This window comes from Pleurodeles waltl, chromosome 3_1 (genome assembly GCF_031143425.1).
Source record: "Pleurodeles waltl isolate 20211129_DDA chromosome 3_1, aPleWal1.hap1.20221129, whole genome shotgun sequence".
Taxonomy (NCBI): domain Eukaryota; kingdom Metazoa; phylum Chordata; class Amphibia; order Caudata; family Salamandridae; genus Pleurodeles; species Pleurodeles waltl.
In genome coordinates, this window is record NC_090440.1 from 612612509 (window position 1) to 612625390 (window position 12882).

Here is a 12882-nt window from a genome sequence, read left to right on the forward strand (position 1 = left end):
TTAATACTGACTCGTTTCAGTCCATTATTCATATTCCGGTGCCTTCATCAGCACTAATGAACACCTAACATCTAACTAGGAGATTTTTATTCTTTCATTTTTCTTTTATCTTAATTCCTAAAATAGAACATTTGATAATTTTCTGTAGTACTAATAATAACGTGTAGGTGCAATATGTTTGGTTGATATGTGTGTAACTCAGTGTGTGTAGGGTATACACCTCAGAAATGTAACATAAAACAACGAAATCCATAGTATTTGTGTACTAAAATTGAACCTTATGCCAAATATTCCTGATGTGGTATTAATGTGACTAAATTACTATCAAATAGCTTAATGCCCCTATTTATCATTTAGCATTATTACTTTCAGCACCTAATGTAAAGTGATTTTGACTATGTTGTCTCCTCCAACATTCCACCCTCCACAAATTACCACTCTCGGCATGCTTTCCATTGACACCTGCATGCAAATGTGGCAAACTCGTGTCCCAAGAACTTCAAGTCAGGTCTGTGTCATAGGAAAAGAATAATCTGCCTCCCCCTGAATTGTGCAATGCCTCTACACTCGTAAAATATTTATATTTGAAGTGATTCTACAGCATACCAGAATTGACCTACTCGTCTAATGCTATCATTCACAGTAAGTTGTGGTGACGTTTATTTTAGGTCTATTAATAGTCTCTTCACTGCTGCTCATCAAAGTGCGAACCGGTCCAGCCTGAATAGGGCTTCTGAGCTCAAGCAAGTTTATCTATATTTCCTCCAGCTCCTATTATGACCAATATTCACCAAAGTCAGTGAAAATGATCCCCAGTTAACATTTTTGCTCTCCATAGAGCTCACAGGCCCATGCGTTGTCTTCAATAACATTTAAGTTGTGGAAAGGTTGTGCACCTGTATCTTATTTTAATATTTGTATCTTTTAACATGTTTCATGATGTTACCTTTGCTAATGATAGAAACTGTCTCTCACTTTGTTTCATGTGTAACATCTACGGTTGTTTAACACTCATGCCTTGCGGAGGTTCCTTGATGACATTGTACAGATTCTTGCCTCTATTGTCCGTCCCGGGGAACAATATTTCTTTTTTTTTTTTAAACAAATACATTGAATTATTTTGTAATTCTCAGGTGTATTTGTAGATCCTAATAAAGCTCTGTATTTCCCATTGCATCCTGACACAAGCCACTGAATTACTTTTCAAAGCAAAGCACCTGGCTCAGAGTGCCTTCCAACCTCACTCGGAACTCAAAAGACAGTTTGTTTTGGCAACCTGAGGAAGTGCCTAGTGCAAGCTTCGCTCCATTTCCAATAGGCTAGAAAGTCTCTTCTAGTTTAAATTTGTAGCAGTTCTGTGAAGCAGGATAGGTTAATGTTCACCGTTTGTTAAAATCCCATTGGAAAAACTTGGTCATTTTGAGGTTTTGTTCAGTCAAGTAATTTTTAGTTTTTATTTTAATGTGTCACATAAGCATTGTAGTCAAGAATAGTGTTTTTCCGTCCTGATTATTATAAATCATATTGAGCTCTAATATCTAGGATTTGCAAGGTATAAACACCCTAGTAAAATCTAAAATATAGGTTTCAGCTGGCTTATGGTTCAATAACAGGTCCTTGACAGCCAACAGGTTTTGCTATGTGGAATATCATTGAGCTAGCCCAAGCCTCACATATAGGAATGCTTTTTAATCAATATTGTCCTGGAGAGAGAGTTAAGAGTGAAAGTTACTTAAACCCTTACCAAGGCTGACTCTCTCTCAAGGGTATTAACTACCCATGATGTTTTACTCTTTTAGGGCATGATTGCACGTGGCCAGAATTAGAAGTGATAATTAGTGCATTGATCATTTTGCAATTTTTTCCTTCATGTCTTCTAGGCTTATGGTCAAATCTTGCTCTTTCTACAAAACCAATTGGGTTGGACAAAAGATGTTCCTGCTAGTAAACAATGGCAAACCACTGCTGATCAAGGAGAACAATGCAAAGGGTGATAGCTACATCGAGATCAGGTGTAGAAAGCCATACAAGAAGCCTGGTAAGAACTTGTGATGTGCCAGCAGTTACTGCCCCTTTTTCTGAAGAGAGCATAAGCTTGGCGTGCACTATGAACATGTTCACACTGGTGGTCGAGGTAAATATTAAAGGTCTAGTTGACTGTGGGAATGTCTTCCTCACATATTCTTTTGGTATTTATCCAGTTTCATGATACCGTTGTAATCAGCCTTCATTGTTCAGGATATTAACAGAACTGTTGCCCCCATTTCCTGAAGATGTCCATATCATGGCAGCACTGGTGCTCTGAGTGAGCATGCTCAAGCCTTCCTAGTCTGTGAATGGAGACAGAGCATCTCATTGAGCACCTCAGCCTCATTTTCAGATAGAGCATCTCACCCATTTTTGATAGAGCATCTAAGTATTCTCAGTGTTTTTCTGCACACTAGTGCAATAAACTCTTCCTCGCCCCACAAAAATCTTTTTTACCTTTCTTTATGAGGCAATAATGAAGGAATGTGGTAAATTCAAAGGGATTACATTGGCTTGTGTCTGATTCTTGATTTATGGACTGGTTGATGGCAGGAGAATTTAATAGTTCATTCAAACATGTATTTATAAGGGATTACATTGGCTTGTGACTGATTCTTGATTTATGGACTGGTTGATGGCAGGAGAATTTAATAGTTCATTCAAACATGTATTTATATTGTGCCCAGCAAAAGCCGATGGTAATTTTTCTGAGAAGAGGTGGTTGTATTGTGCATTGCGAGATATGGAGTGTGATCATTTTCCATTTACTTGCCATTCTGTTTGGAATGTTAAACATACCATAAAATGCTTTTGCAAAGCACATATTTGACTTTGAAAGTATGATGGGCATAGTAGACCCAGCATGAGTTAATCAAATGACCATAAGGACAAACACAGATTCTTGCAGAGGATGCATTAGTTGACTGAACTGTCTTACCCACCAATTGAATTACAAGCCTGTTTATTATCTTCACTCAGTGTACTGTATAACATTATGGAGCAGTTCTGCCATTAGATATCCTCTAGAACAGGGTTGTCAAATACTGGTCTATGGAGGACGTATGCGCTAATTGTACTGTGAGGTTGTCTTCCATCTCCATTCATAGTCTATACATCTAGCTTACACAGTGCCCCCATCTTCCAGAGTTAGACATCCATGCTCATGCACTATTGACAATTCAAGTGCCAGATGTGGAATTTGGAAATAAATATTTGATGAATGTATGATGATAACAGAAACAACCTGCACAGCACTAACTGATTCCTTTTTTTATCTCAAATGATTTTGACTATTACTGGGTTTCAGATTGTCTGCAGATGTTATGTTAACTGATTTTGACTGTGTTGTCTCCTCCAACATTCCACCCTCCACAAATTTCATCTCTCAGCTTGTTTAATCAAGATGCTTCCAATGGAATGAATGAGCTTCCAGTGCTGTATCATTTTCCTGCCACACAAATTGTGAATACATTCAGCTTATGGGTGCATCAATAGCTGCAATAGAAACAGTTGTGCATTATCTAGTCATAACCCCCGGCTTACATGATCTAAGCTAATGCGTATATAAGTCAGTCTTTCCTTTTTTGAACACACAGCAACTAACCTATGTGAATTATATTCCCTGTTATCTGGGATATATCTCTTGCTGAGTTGGCATTTGTGCCTTTGCACCTAAGGTTGATAAAACTGAACATTTCATAAAAACTGATAATGTTTTTCTCCCCGTTGACAAATTTTCACAGAATGTCCCATGGGATTGGTGTTGTGCACTTACTGTCAGTTTGCCAAGCTTGGTGTATGGTGTGGTCAAGAGTTGGCAGAGTTACAGGGGCTCCCAAAACAGTATTTTGCTTGTGATTTACAATTATCTTTCTCCAAAAAAGTGACTGAAAGAGAAACACCTAATTTGAAAGAAACACAGGGCATAACATAATTTGATGCTTTTCTGGGTTTGGTGAATTTGGTTCAGCCAGTTTTGAGAACAAAAACTCAAAATGTTGCTTAGAGGTGCATCTCTATGAGATAAGTATGTAACTGTTAATTGGCAAGATTAGGGGCATTTGAAAAAAATAAAAAAGCCCTTCGATTGGCTATATTTTCCTGATGCTTGCAAGTTGAGGAGAAATTATTGTCTAAAAAAACATTGCTGTGAGAAGCGTTTGAATTTTTCTGAAGGAAGCCATCTAATTTCTCTTGCATTTGATGGCAGACATGAGGATGCTCAAAATAAATGCATGGAAACATGGAAGGGTCTGTTCTTTCCCTTAAAATAATGTGCGATACAGCTTAAAATTGTGGACATGTTTTGGCTTTCTTTTTTGTGAAAGAGAGGCCCCTTTCTTTAAATTAAGCCATCCAAAGCTTTGTAATCATTTGGACGAACAAAATAAATCCAAGCTACATAACTGCTGTATTGGACTAGCTAAAGGCCCTTCCACTTTTGGTACAATACTTCCTTGCCTGATAAAAAAGGAGAGAAACGTGCCACTCCAGACAAGAAACAACTATGTGTAAAACATCTTTGGTCCTAGGAAAGGAAAAGACCAGCCTAAACTGCCACCCAATGCCCCTCGACAGCAAGCTGGAAGCCACAGGACCAGGGCTAATGTGCAAATTGCTGTTCCTCGTGTATGTATAGTGGTACAGTGAGCAAACATTGATGAAGTGAAATGCAGTCCAGAGTAATTACCTGTGGTGGAGATTAATTCAAGCATTTCTCCAAGTATGACTTCCTAAGTGTCATAGGTGTGCCCAGACGTGGGCCCGAGAGCTCAACTGTGAGGCTTCAGCTGCATCTCCTCAATGAGGCCCCAAGGACAAAACCTTGTTCAACCTGCGAAACCTGAGAGGAGGATAGTGATCATGTCAGAAGGGTAGGAACAAAGAGACCCGCACAGACCTAACCATTGATTCCTGTTGGTTCAGGATGGAAACCATGGGTTTCACGGTTTGAACAGTGAGTAGTGCTATGTTAATAGCAGAGGTGATATCTACCAGTTTGAATTGAAATTCAGTGTAAGTTTGGGACGTAAGAGAGTGGATAATCCTAGGTACACTTATTACATACTCTCATTGAAACAATTCTCTTCTTTACTTAGGCACCATGTGTGACAATGTTACTTTGTATGTTTTATCTAGACATTGTGTGGATTGATGGTTGAGTATGTCTTGCTTTGGGTTTATAGTGGTTACTCAGTGTATCTACTTCAAAAACATGAAACCCCTTATGAACATTTTTTATGTTCAAAATATAGATTTATTAACAAAGAGAAAAAGTAAAACCATAACAAGTTATCACATGAAAACAATTGTATCATTATCTATTGAATATAGATGGTAATAAAATGAAGCCCATATAAGGTTTGACAAAACAAAAACAGAATGAAAGTGAAAGAAAAAATGAAAGTTAGAGAAGAAGGACAACATATAACAGCTGATGGTGAAAACAGTAGGAACAGCATGTATATCCAATGCCATATCCATCAAGAAATGCTCTTAGTACAATTCATGTGTGTATAACCTTAAGAAATGCAATACATGGTTATAAATGCACCTGAATCTTGAAGAAGGTTTTTTTTAACTTCTTTAATTTATGGGTGATGAGTAATACTAGATTAAGCAGATGATTCTATATAAATTGTAACAGGTGTTCAAATAAGGTCTCTTCGTACAGCTAAAGCAAGGGTTGAACGTAGGCTCTGACTAGACAATGGTTGAAGCAACATAGTTATAAATACAGAGATAAAAGCTATGCACTTGAACCTTGAAGAAGGTTTTTGAACTTCTTCAGTTTATGGGTGATGAGTAATACTAGATTGAGCAGATGATTCTATATAAATTGTAACAGGTGTTCAAATAGGGTCTCTTTGTTAGAATGAGGTCTTTGGTTGGCAGTCAGGTTACTCCTGTCCAAGCAAGGACCCTCACTCTATTCAGGGCAAAGAAGAAACACAACTGGTTAACCCTCACTGAACCCCTTGGTAGCTTGACACGAGCAGAAAGGCTTAAACCAGAAGTAATGTGTAAAGTATTTGTACTAACACACACAATAATACAGTGAAAACACAATAAAATGGACACCACACCAGTTTAGAAAAATAGGCAATATTTATCTAACTCAAACAAGACCAAAACGACAAAAATACAACATACACAAGTCAAGATATGAATTTTTAAAAGAATAAGGCCCTCATTACAACCCTGGCGGTTAATGCCGCCTACTGCAGTACTGATGGCTGCCAACATACCGTCACCGCTGCAGTATTCCGCTACGCGTATTATGACCCACACTGAGAAATCTGCCACAATACAGACACCCACACAAGTCCGCCAGACCAAAGGTCAGTGATAAATTGGCCGTACCAAAACCCACACTGTTACGTCAACAGGAATACGCCCACAGTATCAGGACCCACGAATCACGGCGGCAGTCTTTCTACCGCATTAAACCATTGGCGGTACACACCGCTGAGCTCAAAATACACACACATTCACACAACTGCACCACATTGGACAATTCAAACTACACACACCTGACACTCATACACACACCACACCCACACACTCGGACCACTATAAAACACACACCCACATTACCCACAAACTTTCAACGAAATAAAAGATTGCCAACAGAGAAAGAAACAAGCCAGGAGCACCCACTCAACCTGAGCCACAGAACACCATCACCCATCCACCATCCACGCACCTCACCTCATGTCAGTCACACCACATCCATGGCACCCCAAAGACACCCCAGGTTTTCAGAGGAGGAGCTAAGGGTCATGGTGGAGGAAATCATCCGGATAGAGCCACAGCTATTCGGATCACAGGTACAGCAGATGTCAATTGCAAGGAAGATGGAGCTATGGCGGAGGATCGTAAACAGGGTCAACACTGTGGGACAGCATCCAATAACAAGGGATCACTTCAGGAAGAGGTGGAACGACCTACGGGGAAAGGTGCATTCCATGGTTGCAAGACACCAGGTAGCTGGACCCCCATCTCCTCCCCCACAACTAAGCACAAGGGAGGAGCAAGTCTTGGCAATAATGCATCCTGAGGGCCTCGCAGGAGTAGCAGGAGGACTGGACTCTGCAAAGCCAAATCTTTATTGCTATATCCCCCACCCTACCTGCATGCCATCACAAACTCCTACCCCTACCCTCACCCCCATCACTCCACTACCTCACAAATACCCCACTATCACAACCCAACCATCCCAAAACCAAGCCCTGCATGTAACACCAATCCATGGACCCCCATCACAGACCTGCATGGACACCGATCACCACAGCATGCCCATTAGAGACAATCACCAAGCCCACAAAATCACCACCCACACAAGCCTAAGCTGCCAGGGCTATCCCAACCATACAGGTAAACAAACCCATGCACAAGATGGCACATGCAGATACAATAACACTGCATTTTCATCCCACAGGACCCCTACTCAACGTCACCGGAGAGGAGTTGCCACCAACATCCAATCCCCACCCTCCAGAGGAGGCCCACAGTGATGACAGCAGCTCTGCACTCCTGGATCATGATGACCAACCTGGCCCATCAGGGACCTCTGGACAGTCGGTTACCCTGCCACAGTCCCAACCCACCACCGAGCCTCCCCCCTCAGGAAACACCAGCACAGCACCTACCCAGCGGGCCCATGCCACTGTCCCCAGGACATGTCATTCAGCAGTGTGTCCACCACTACAGGGACCCCAGGCAACCCCACAAACACAGGACGATCAGGGACCTAGGGTCAGTGGCAGTGGGCACACGGTTCAGGGGACAGAGGCACAGGACAACAGGGAAGCTGGGAGGACTGTTGTGCGACAGGGGGAGGACAGACCCAGGGAACCGACTCTCTGGGAGGCACTCTCCTACATCCTGGGAGCATACCACCATTCTTAGGAGACCATGGGCCAGATATTGTACAAGTTGCAGGACAACCAGCGACTGCAGGAGGGACAGTACCAGGGGATCAGGGAGGATCTCAGAAACATCTACACCATCCTGGTCACCATTGCAGGGGTGCTGGCAGACATGAGCAAGACCATGATGGAGGCAGTGGCACAACAACGGGCCCCTGACACTAGCCACACCGAAGAGCAGCCCTCCACCTCCACCGGCGCTAGTGGACAGGAGGCCCCCCCACAGGACCAACAGGCCACCAGCACCCCACCCGTGCAGAAGGAGAACCACCCCGCAAACGGTCCCTGTGATCCAGGCAGAAGCCAGAGAACATTGCCAAGACCCTGCCAGGCAATGAGACTCTCCTGAATGCCACCCTTCTGTCCCACTCCGTCACCCTGTCCACCTTGAACTGCCATTACTCCCCGTCCTATGCCCCATTGGACAATGCACCTGTGATACCAAGAGACTGCACTCTAACTGGACATTCCTCCATCATCACCCCAGCCCATTGCACATCCCCCTCTACATATGAGGACTTCAATAAACACCCTTGGAACAAATACAAATCGTGAGTCTGTCAAATGATTGAAATATGTATTAGTACAACATTCTGAAAACATTGCAAGTCATATATACAGTCATTTATACATTGGTATTACCTTTAGTGGGTAGCAGTAAACATACCAGGAGTCAGAGTGGGCCACAGAGATTAAAAAATAGAGATGCCAAAGGGTACAGTAAGTTGCCATAGACATAGGGAAATCAGGCTGCCACGTACAATGTCCAACAGAAAACTGAAATGTGAAGTGAAGTTACAGTCTTACCTGTGTGTCACTGGAAGTACTGCTGTATTATATTACTTCTGTTGTCCACATCTTCTTCCTCTGCCTCCTATTCCTCATTGTCCACAGGCTCCACCGCTGCCACAAGACCATCTCCAGGCTCATCCGCCTGCAGAAAAGGCACCTGGCGTCTCAAGGCCAGGTTGTGCAACATGCAACATGCAACTATGATCTGGCACACCTTCTTGGGTGAGTAGTACAGGGATCCACCTGTCAGATGGAGGCACCGGAACCTGGCCTTCAGGAGGCCAAAGGTTCTTTCAATTATCCTCCTTGTTCACCCACGTGCCTCATTGCAACGTTTCTCTGCCCTTGGCCTGGGATTCCTCACTGGGGTCAGTAGCCATGAGAGGTTGGGGTACCCAGAGTCACCTACAAATATCGCGGGATACCTGTTAGACACACACTAACCCTTAGGGACAACCCCATACCCAGACACCAACTTATACTGGGGGGGAACCTTGGGCTCACCTATTAGCCACACCTGGTGCCTCTGGAGTTGGCCCATCACATATGGGATGCTGCTATTCCTTAAGATAAAGGCGTCATTCACAGAGCTAGTAAACTTGGCATTCACATGGGAGGTGTACTGGTCCGCCAAACACACCATCTGCACATTCATAGAGTGATAGCTTTTTCTATTCCTGAACACTTGTTCATTTCCCGGGGGGGGGGGTACAAATGCTACATGTGTACTATCAGTGGCACCAATGATGTTGGGGAAATGTCCCAGGGCATAAAAGTCAGCTTTCACTGTGGCCAAATCCTCCACCTGGGGGAATACGATGTAGCTGCGCATGTGTTTCAGCAGGGCTGACAACACTCTGGTCAACACGTTGGAAAACATTGTCTGAGACATCCCTGATGCCATAGCCACTGTTGTTTGGAAGGAAGTACTTGCCAGGAAATGGAGCACTGACAGGACCTGCACTAGAGGGGGGATACCTGTGGGCTGGCGGATAGCTGACATCAGGTCTGGCTCCAATTGGGCACACAGTTCTTGGATTGTGGCCCGATCAATTCTGTAGGTTAGGATAATGTGTCTGTCCTCCATAGTCGCAAAGTCCACCAGGGGTCTGTACACCGGAGGATGTCGCCATCTCATATTCATCCTCAGCGGCAGAAGCCTATGGAGGAAAACGGTGAGCAGAGGGTCATATTCACACATCAATTGAAATAATGATGCATCTTTTCCTTTACAGAACCTGTATGTGAATCTGAGAGTCAGTTGCTGTGTTGAAATGGCGACTGCCTGACCTGTGAGGAGGGAAATTAGGTAATTCCGCTGGCGTTGTGCACCATTGCGGTAGGCGGTCGACAACAGCTGCGCAACTTTGCCTTGGTTATCATTGGGCCCTATGGGTTCTGGAAGCCAATGGCGATGTACTCCTGCAGTGACGGTACGCACCGCCGCGGACGTGACCAGCATTTTCTATCTGTGCACTCACTTGCTACCTGACCTTCAACAGTAGAGGACCTAAACTGCAAGTGCTGCTGTGACCTGTGTCTGGAAGCGACAATGGCTCATGTGTCCGGGGAAAGGGCCCCTGCCTTCGCTGCAGAGGAGTTGGAGAAACTGGTGGATGGGGCCCTACCCCAGTACACGTTACTCTACGGTCCTCCAGACAAACAGGTGAGAACACTGTGAGCATGATGCGTGGGCCATGTATGTATGGATTGCTGTGTGTGTAAGCCGCATGTAGGGGGGGACTGAGGCATCCTGGCCACGGCGCTGCATGTATGGTGGTCAATGTATGTGCGTCAGGGGATTAGAGGGATCTGGCGGGCCATGAGTGTGTCGGTCTGGACGGTTAACTAATTCCCTTTTCTGCTGTCTTTTCCATGCAGGTCAGTGCCCATCAGAAAAAGGGTATTTGGCGTGCCATCACCAAGGAGATGCGGACTCTGGGGGTCTTTGACAGGCGGAGCACCCAATGCCGCAATGGTGGGAGGACCAGCGCCGCTGGGCAAGGAAGATGGGGGTAGCCTCCCAACGAGGAAGGGGTGCCCGTCGTACCCTGACCCCCCTGATGTTCTGCATCCTGGCGGTGGCCTATCAGGAGTTGGATGGGCACTTGAAGGCATCACAGCAGCCACAAGGGGGTGAGTACAGATTCAGATTCATGGCTGTGCGCACGTTAAGGTTTACCTGGGTGGGGGATGTGGGCTGTGGGTGCTCCTAGGCCAGGGTGAACATGGCAGGATAGGTCGCTTGTTGGGCAAGTTCTGAAGCACTCCACTCCCAATAGTGTTAGTAGGAATCTACTACTGGAGAGGGTCTTGTGGGTTTCAAGTGTGCAGCTAATGGCATTAGGCATTGTACCCCATGGGCTGGTGACTATCTTAGTAACTGGTAGTGCATGGCCTAGTGCATAGGGCTGCTCCCTGTGAGTTGTCTACGCCAACGGTAGTGTTGTTGCTGGCACTGACCAAGTGTATCCTCTGTCTCTCCCCCCCTTTTTGTTTTGTCACCCTGTCCTTGTGTGCATTAGCATCATCTGGCGGAGGGGAAGAGGCACCGGCGACAGAGGGAGCTGCTTCCCACATGGGCCTGGAGGCCGGGTCCACTGACGGTGAGGGCACCAGTGGGACAGAGGGCGAGGGGAGCACCACGACAGGGACAGGAGGGGACACCACAGACAGTGACTCCTCCTCCGATGGAAGCTCCCTGGCGGTGGCAGACACCTCTGTGCCCACCCCAACAACAGGTACAGCCGCCACCTCCCTACCAGCACCGCCCTCCCAGCAGCCCCTCAGCATGTTTCCCGAGCCCGTTCACCCAGGAGGGTGGGCATCTCCTTTGCCCCAGGCACCTCAGGCCTTGCCCCAGTCAGCCCTGCTGCCCTCAGTGAGGAGTCTATTGATCTCCTGAGATCCCTCACTGTTGGGCAATCAACCATACTGAATGCCATCTAGAGTGTTGAGAGGCATTTGCAACAAATAAATGCATACCTGGAGGGCATTCACTCTGGTGTGGCGGCCCAAGAGAGAGCATTTCAGGCTCTGGCCTCAGCACTGATGGCAGCTATTGCCCCTGTCTCTAGCCTCCCTCCTCCAACTTCCTCTACCCAGTCCCAATCTCTTCAACCTATCCCAAGCACACCTTCAGACCAGCGTTCACCCAAATCACCATACAAAAGTGGCCCAGGCAAACACAAGCACCACACTTCATCTCACAGCCATTCACACAAGCACCATTCCCATGCAGACACACCAACATCCACTGCCCCCACTGTGTCCCCCTCCTCCGCGTCGTCCACTTCTCTCCCAGTAGCGTCTCCACTCACACCTGCATGCACTACATCCTCATCCACTACCTCCATCACCAGCACGCGCATCACAACACACCCCTCACTGGCAGTCACCACCCCCACATCCATGCACACGTCCCCTGTGTCCTCTCCCAGTGTGTCTGTGACCCCTCCTCCCAAAGTACACAAACGCAAGCACCCACCCACCCAACAGTCATCCACCTCACAACAGCATCCAGCCCATGCACCTGCACCCAAACTCAGCAGACAGACACCTCGTACAATCACCCCCTCTTTCTCCAATCCCAAACCCTTTCCCTCTTCCCGCACCAGTGTCCCTAAGAAGCTTTTCCTGGCCAACTTTGACCTCTTCCCTCCTCCTCCTCCATGTCCTTCCCCTCGGGCCAGGGTGGCACCTCAGCCCCCAAATCATTATCTGTGGTTCCTGCAGCTATTAAAGGTTCAAAGGGGGCACCCGTCAGCCCAGCCAGTGTGCCAACAACCCCTGCCACGACAGGGACAGGAGGGGACACCACAGACAGTGACACCTCCTCCGATGGAAGCTCCCTGGCGGTGGCAGACCCACTTGAGAGACTGTGGCCTTGTACTCCCCAGGACATAGCTGTGTGCCTGGAGCCCACTCCAGGAGCAGTGGTGTTTTACCGTCTTCCAGCTGAGGTGCACCCCCCTTCTCCCTCCCCCTGAGGTGCCTGTGTGTTTTTGACCTGATGCCCCTGCAGTGTTCTCTCCGTATTGAGGCAGGAGTCAAGTGTGGGCTTGGCCTATGATCCCACGAACATTTTGTGTGGACAATGCACTGCCTTATGTACATATTGTATATTTTTCTA

The 12882-nt window shown here is 46.1% G+C and overlaps 1 protein-coding gene across 2 annotated transcripts in view; it reads left to right on the top strand.

The window, feature by feature from the left end:
• The window catches only part of LOC138284374 (malignant fibrous histiocytoma-amplified sequence 1 homolog), a 216948-nt gene that overhangs the window by 131211 nt on the left and 72855 nt on the right, over positions 1-12882 (top strand). For both annotated transcript variants that reach the window (XM_069223080.1, XM_069223081.1), the window contains one exon: positions 1881-2038. In XM_069223080.1, the coding sequence (XP_069079181.1) occupies positions 1881-2038 (158 nt within the window). The remainder of the gene's footprint in view (positions 1-1880; positions 2039-12882) is intronic.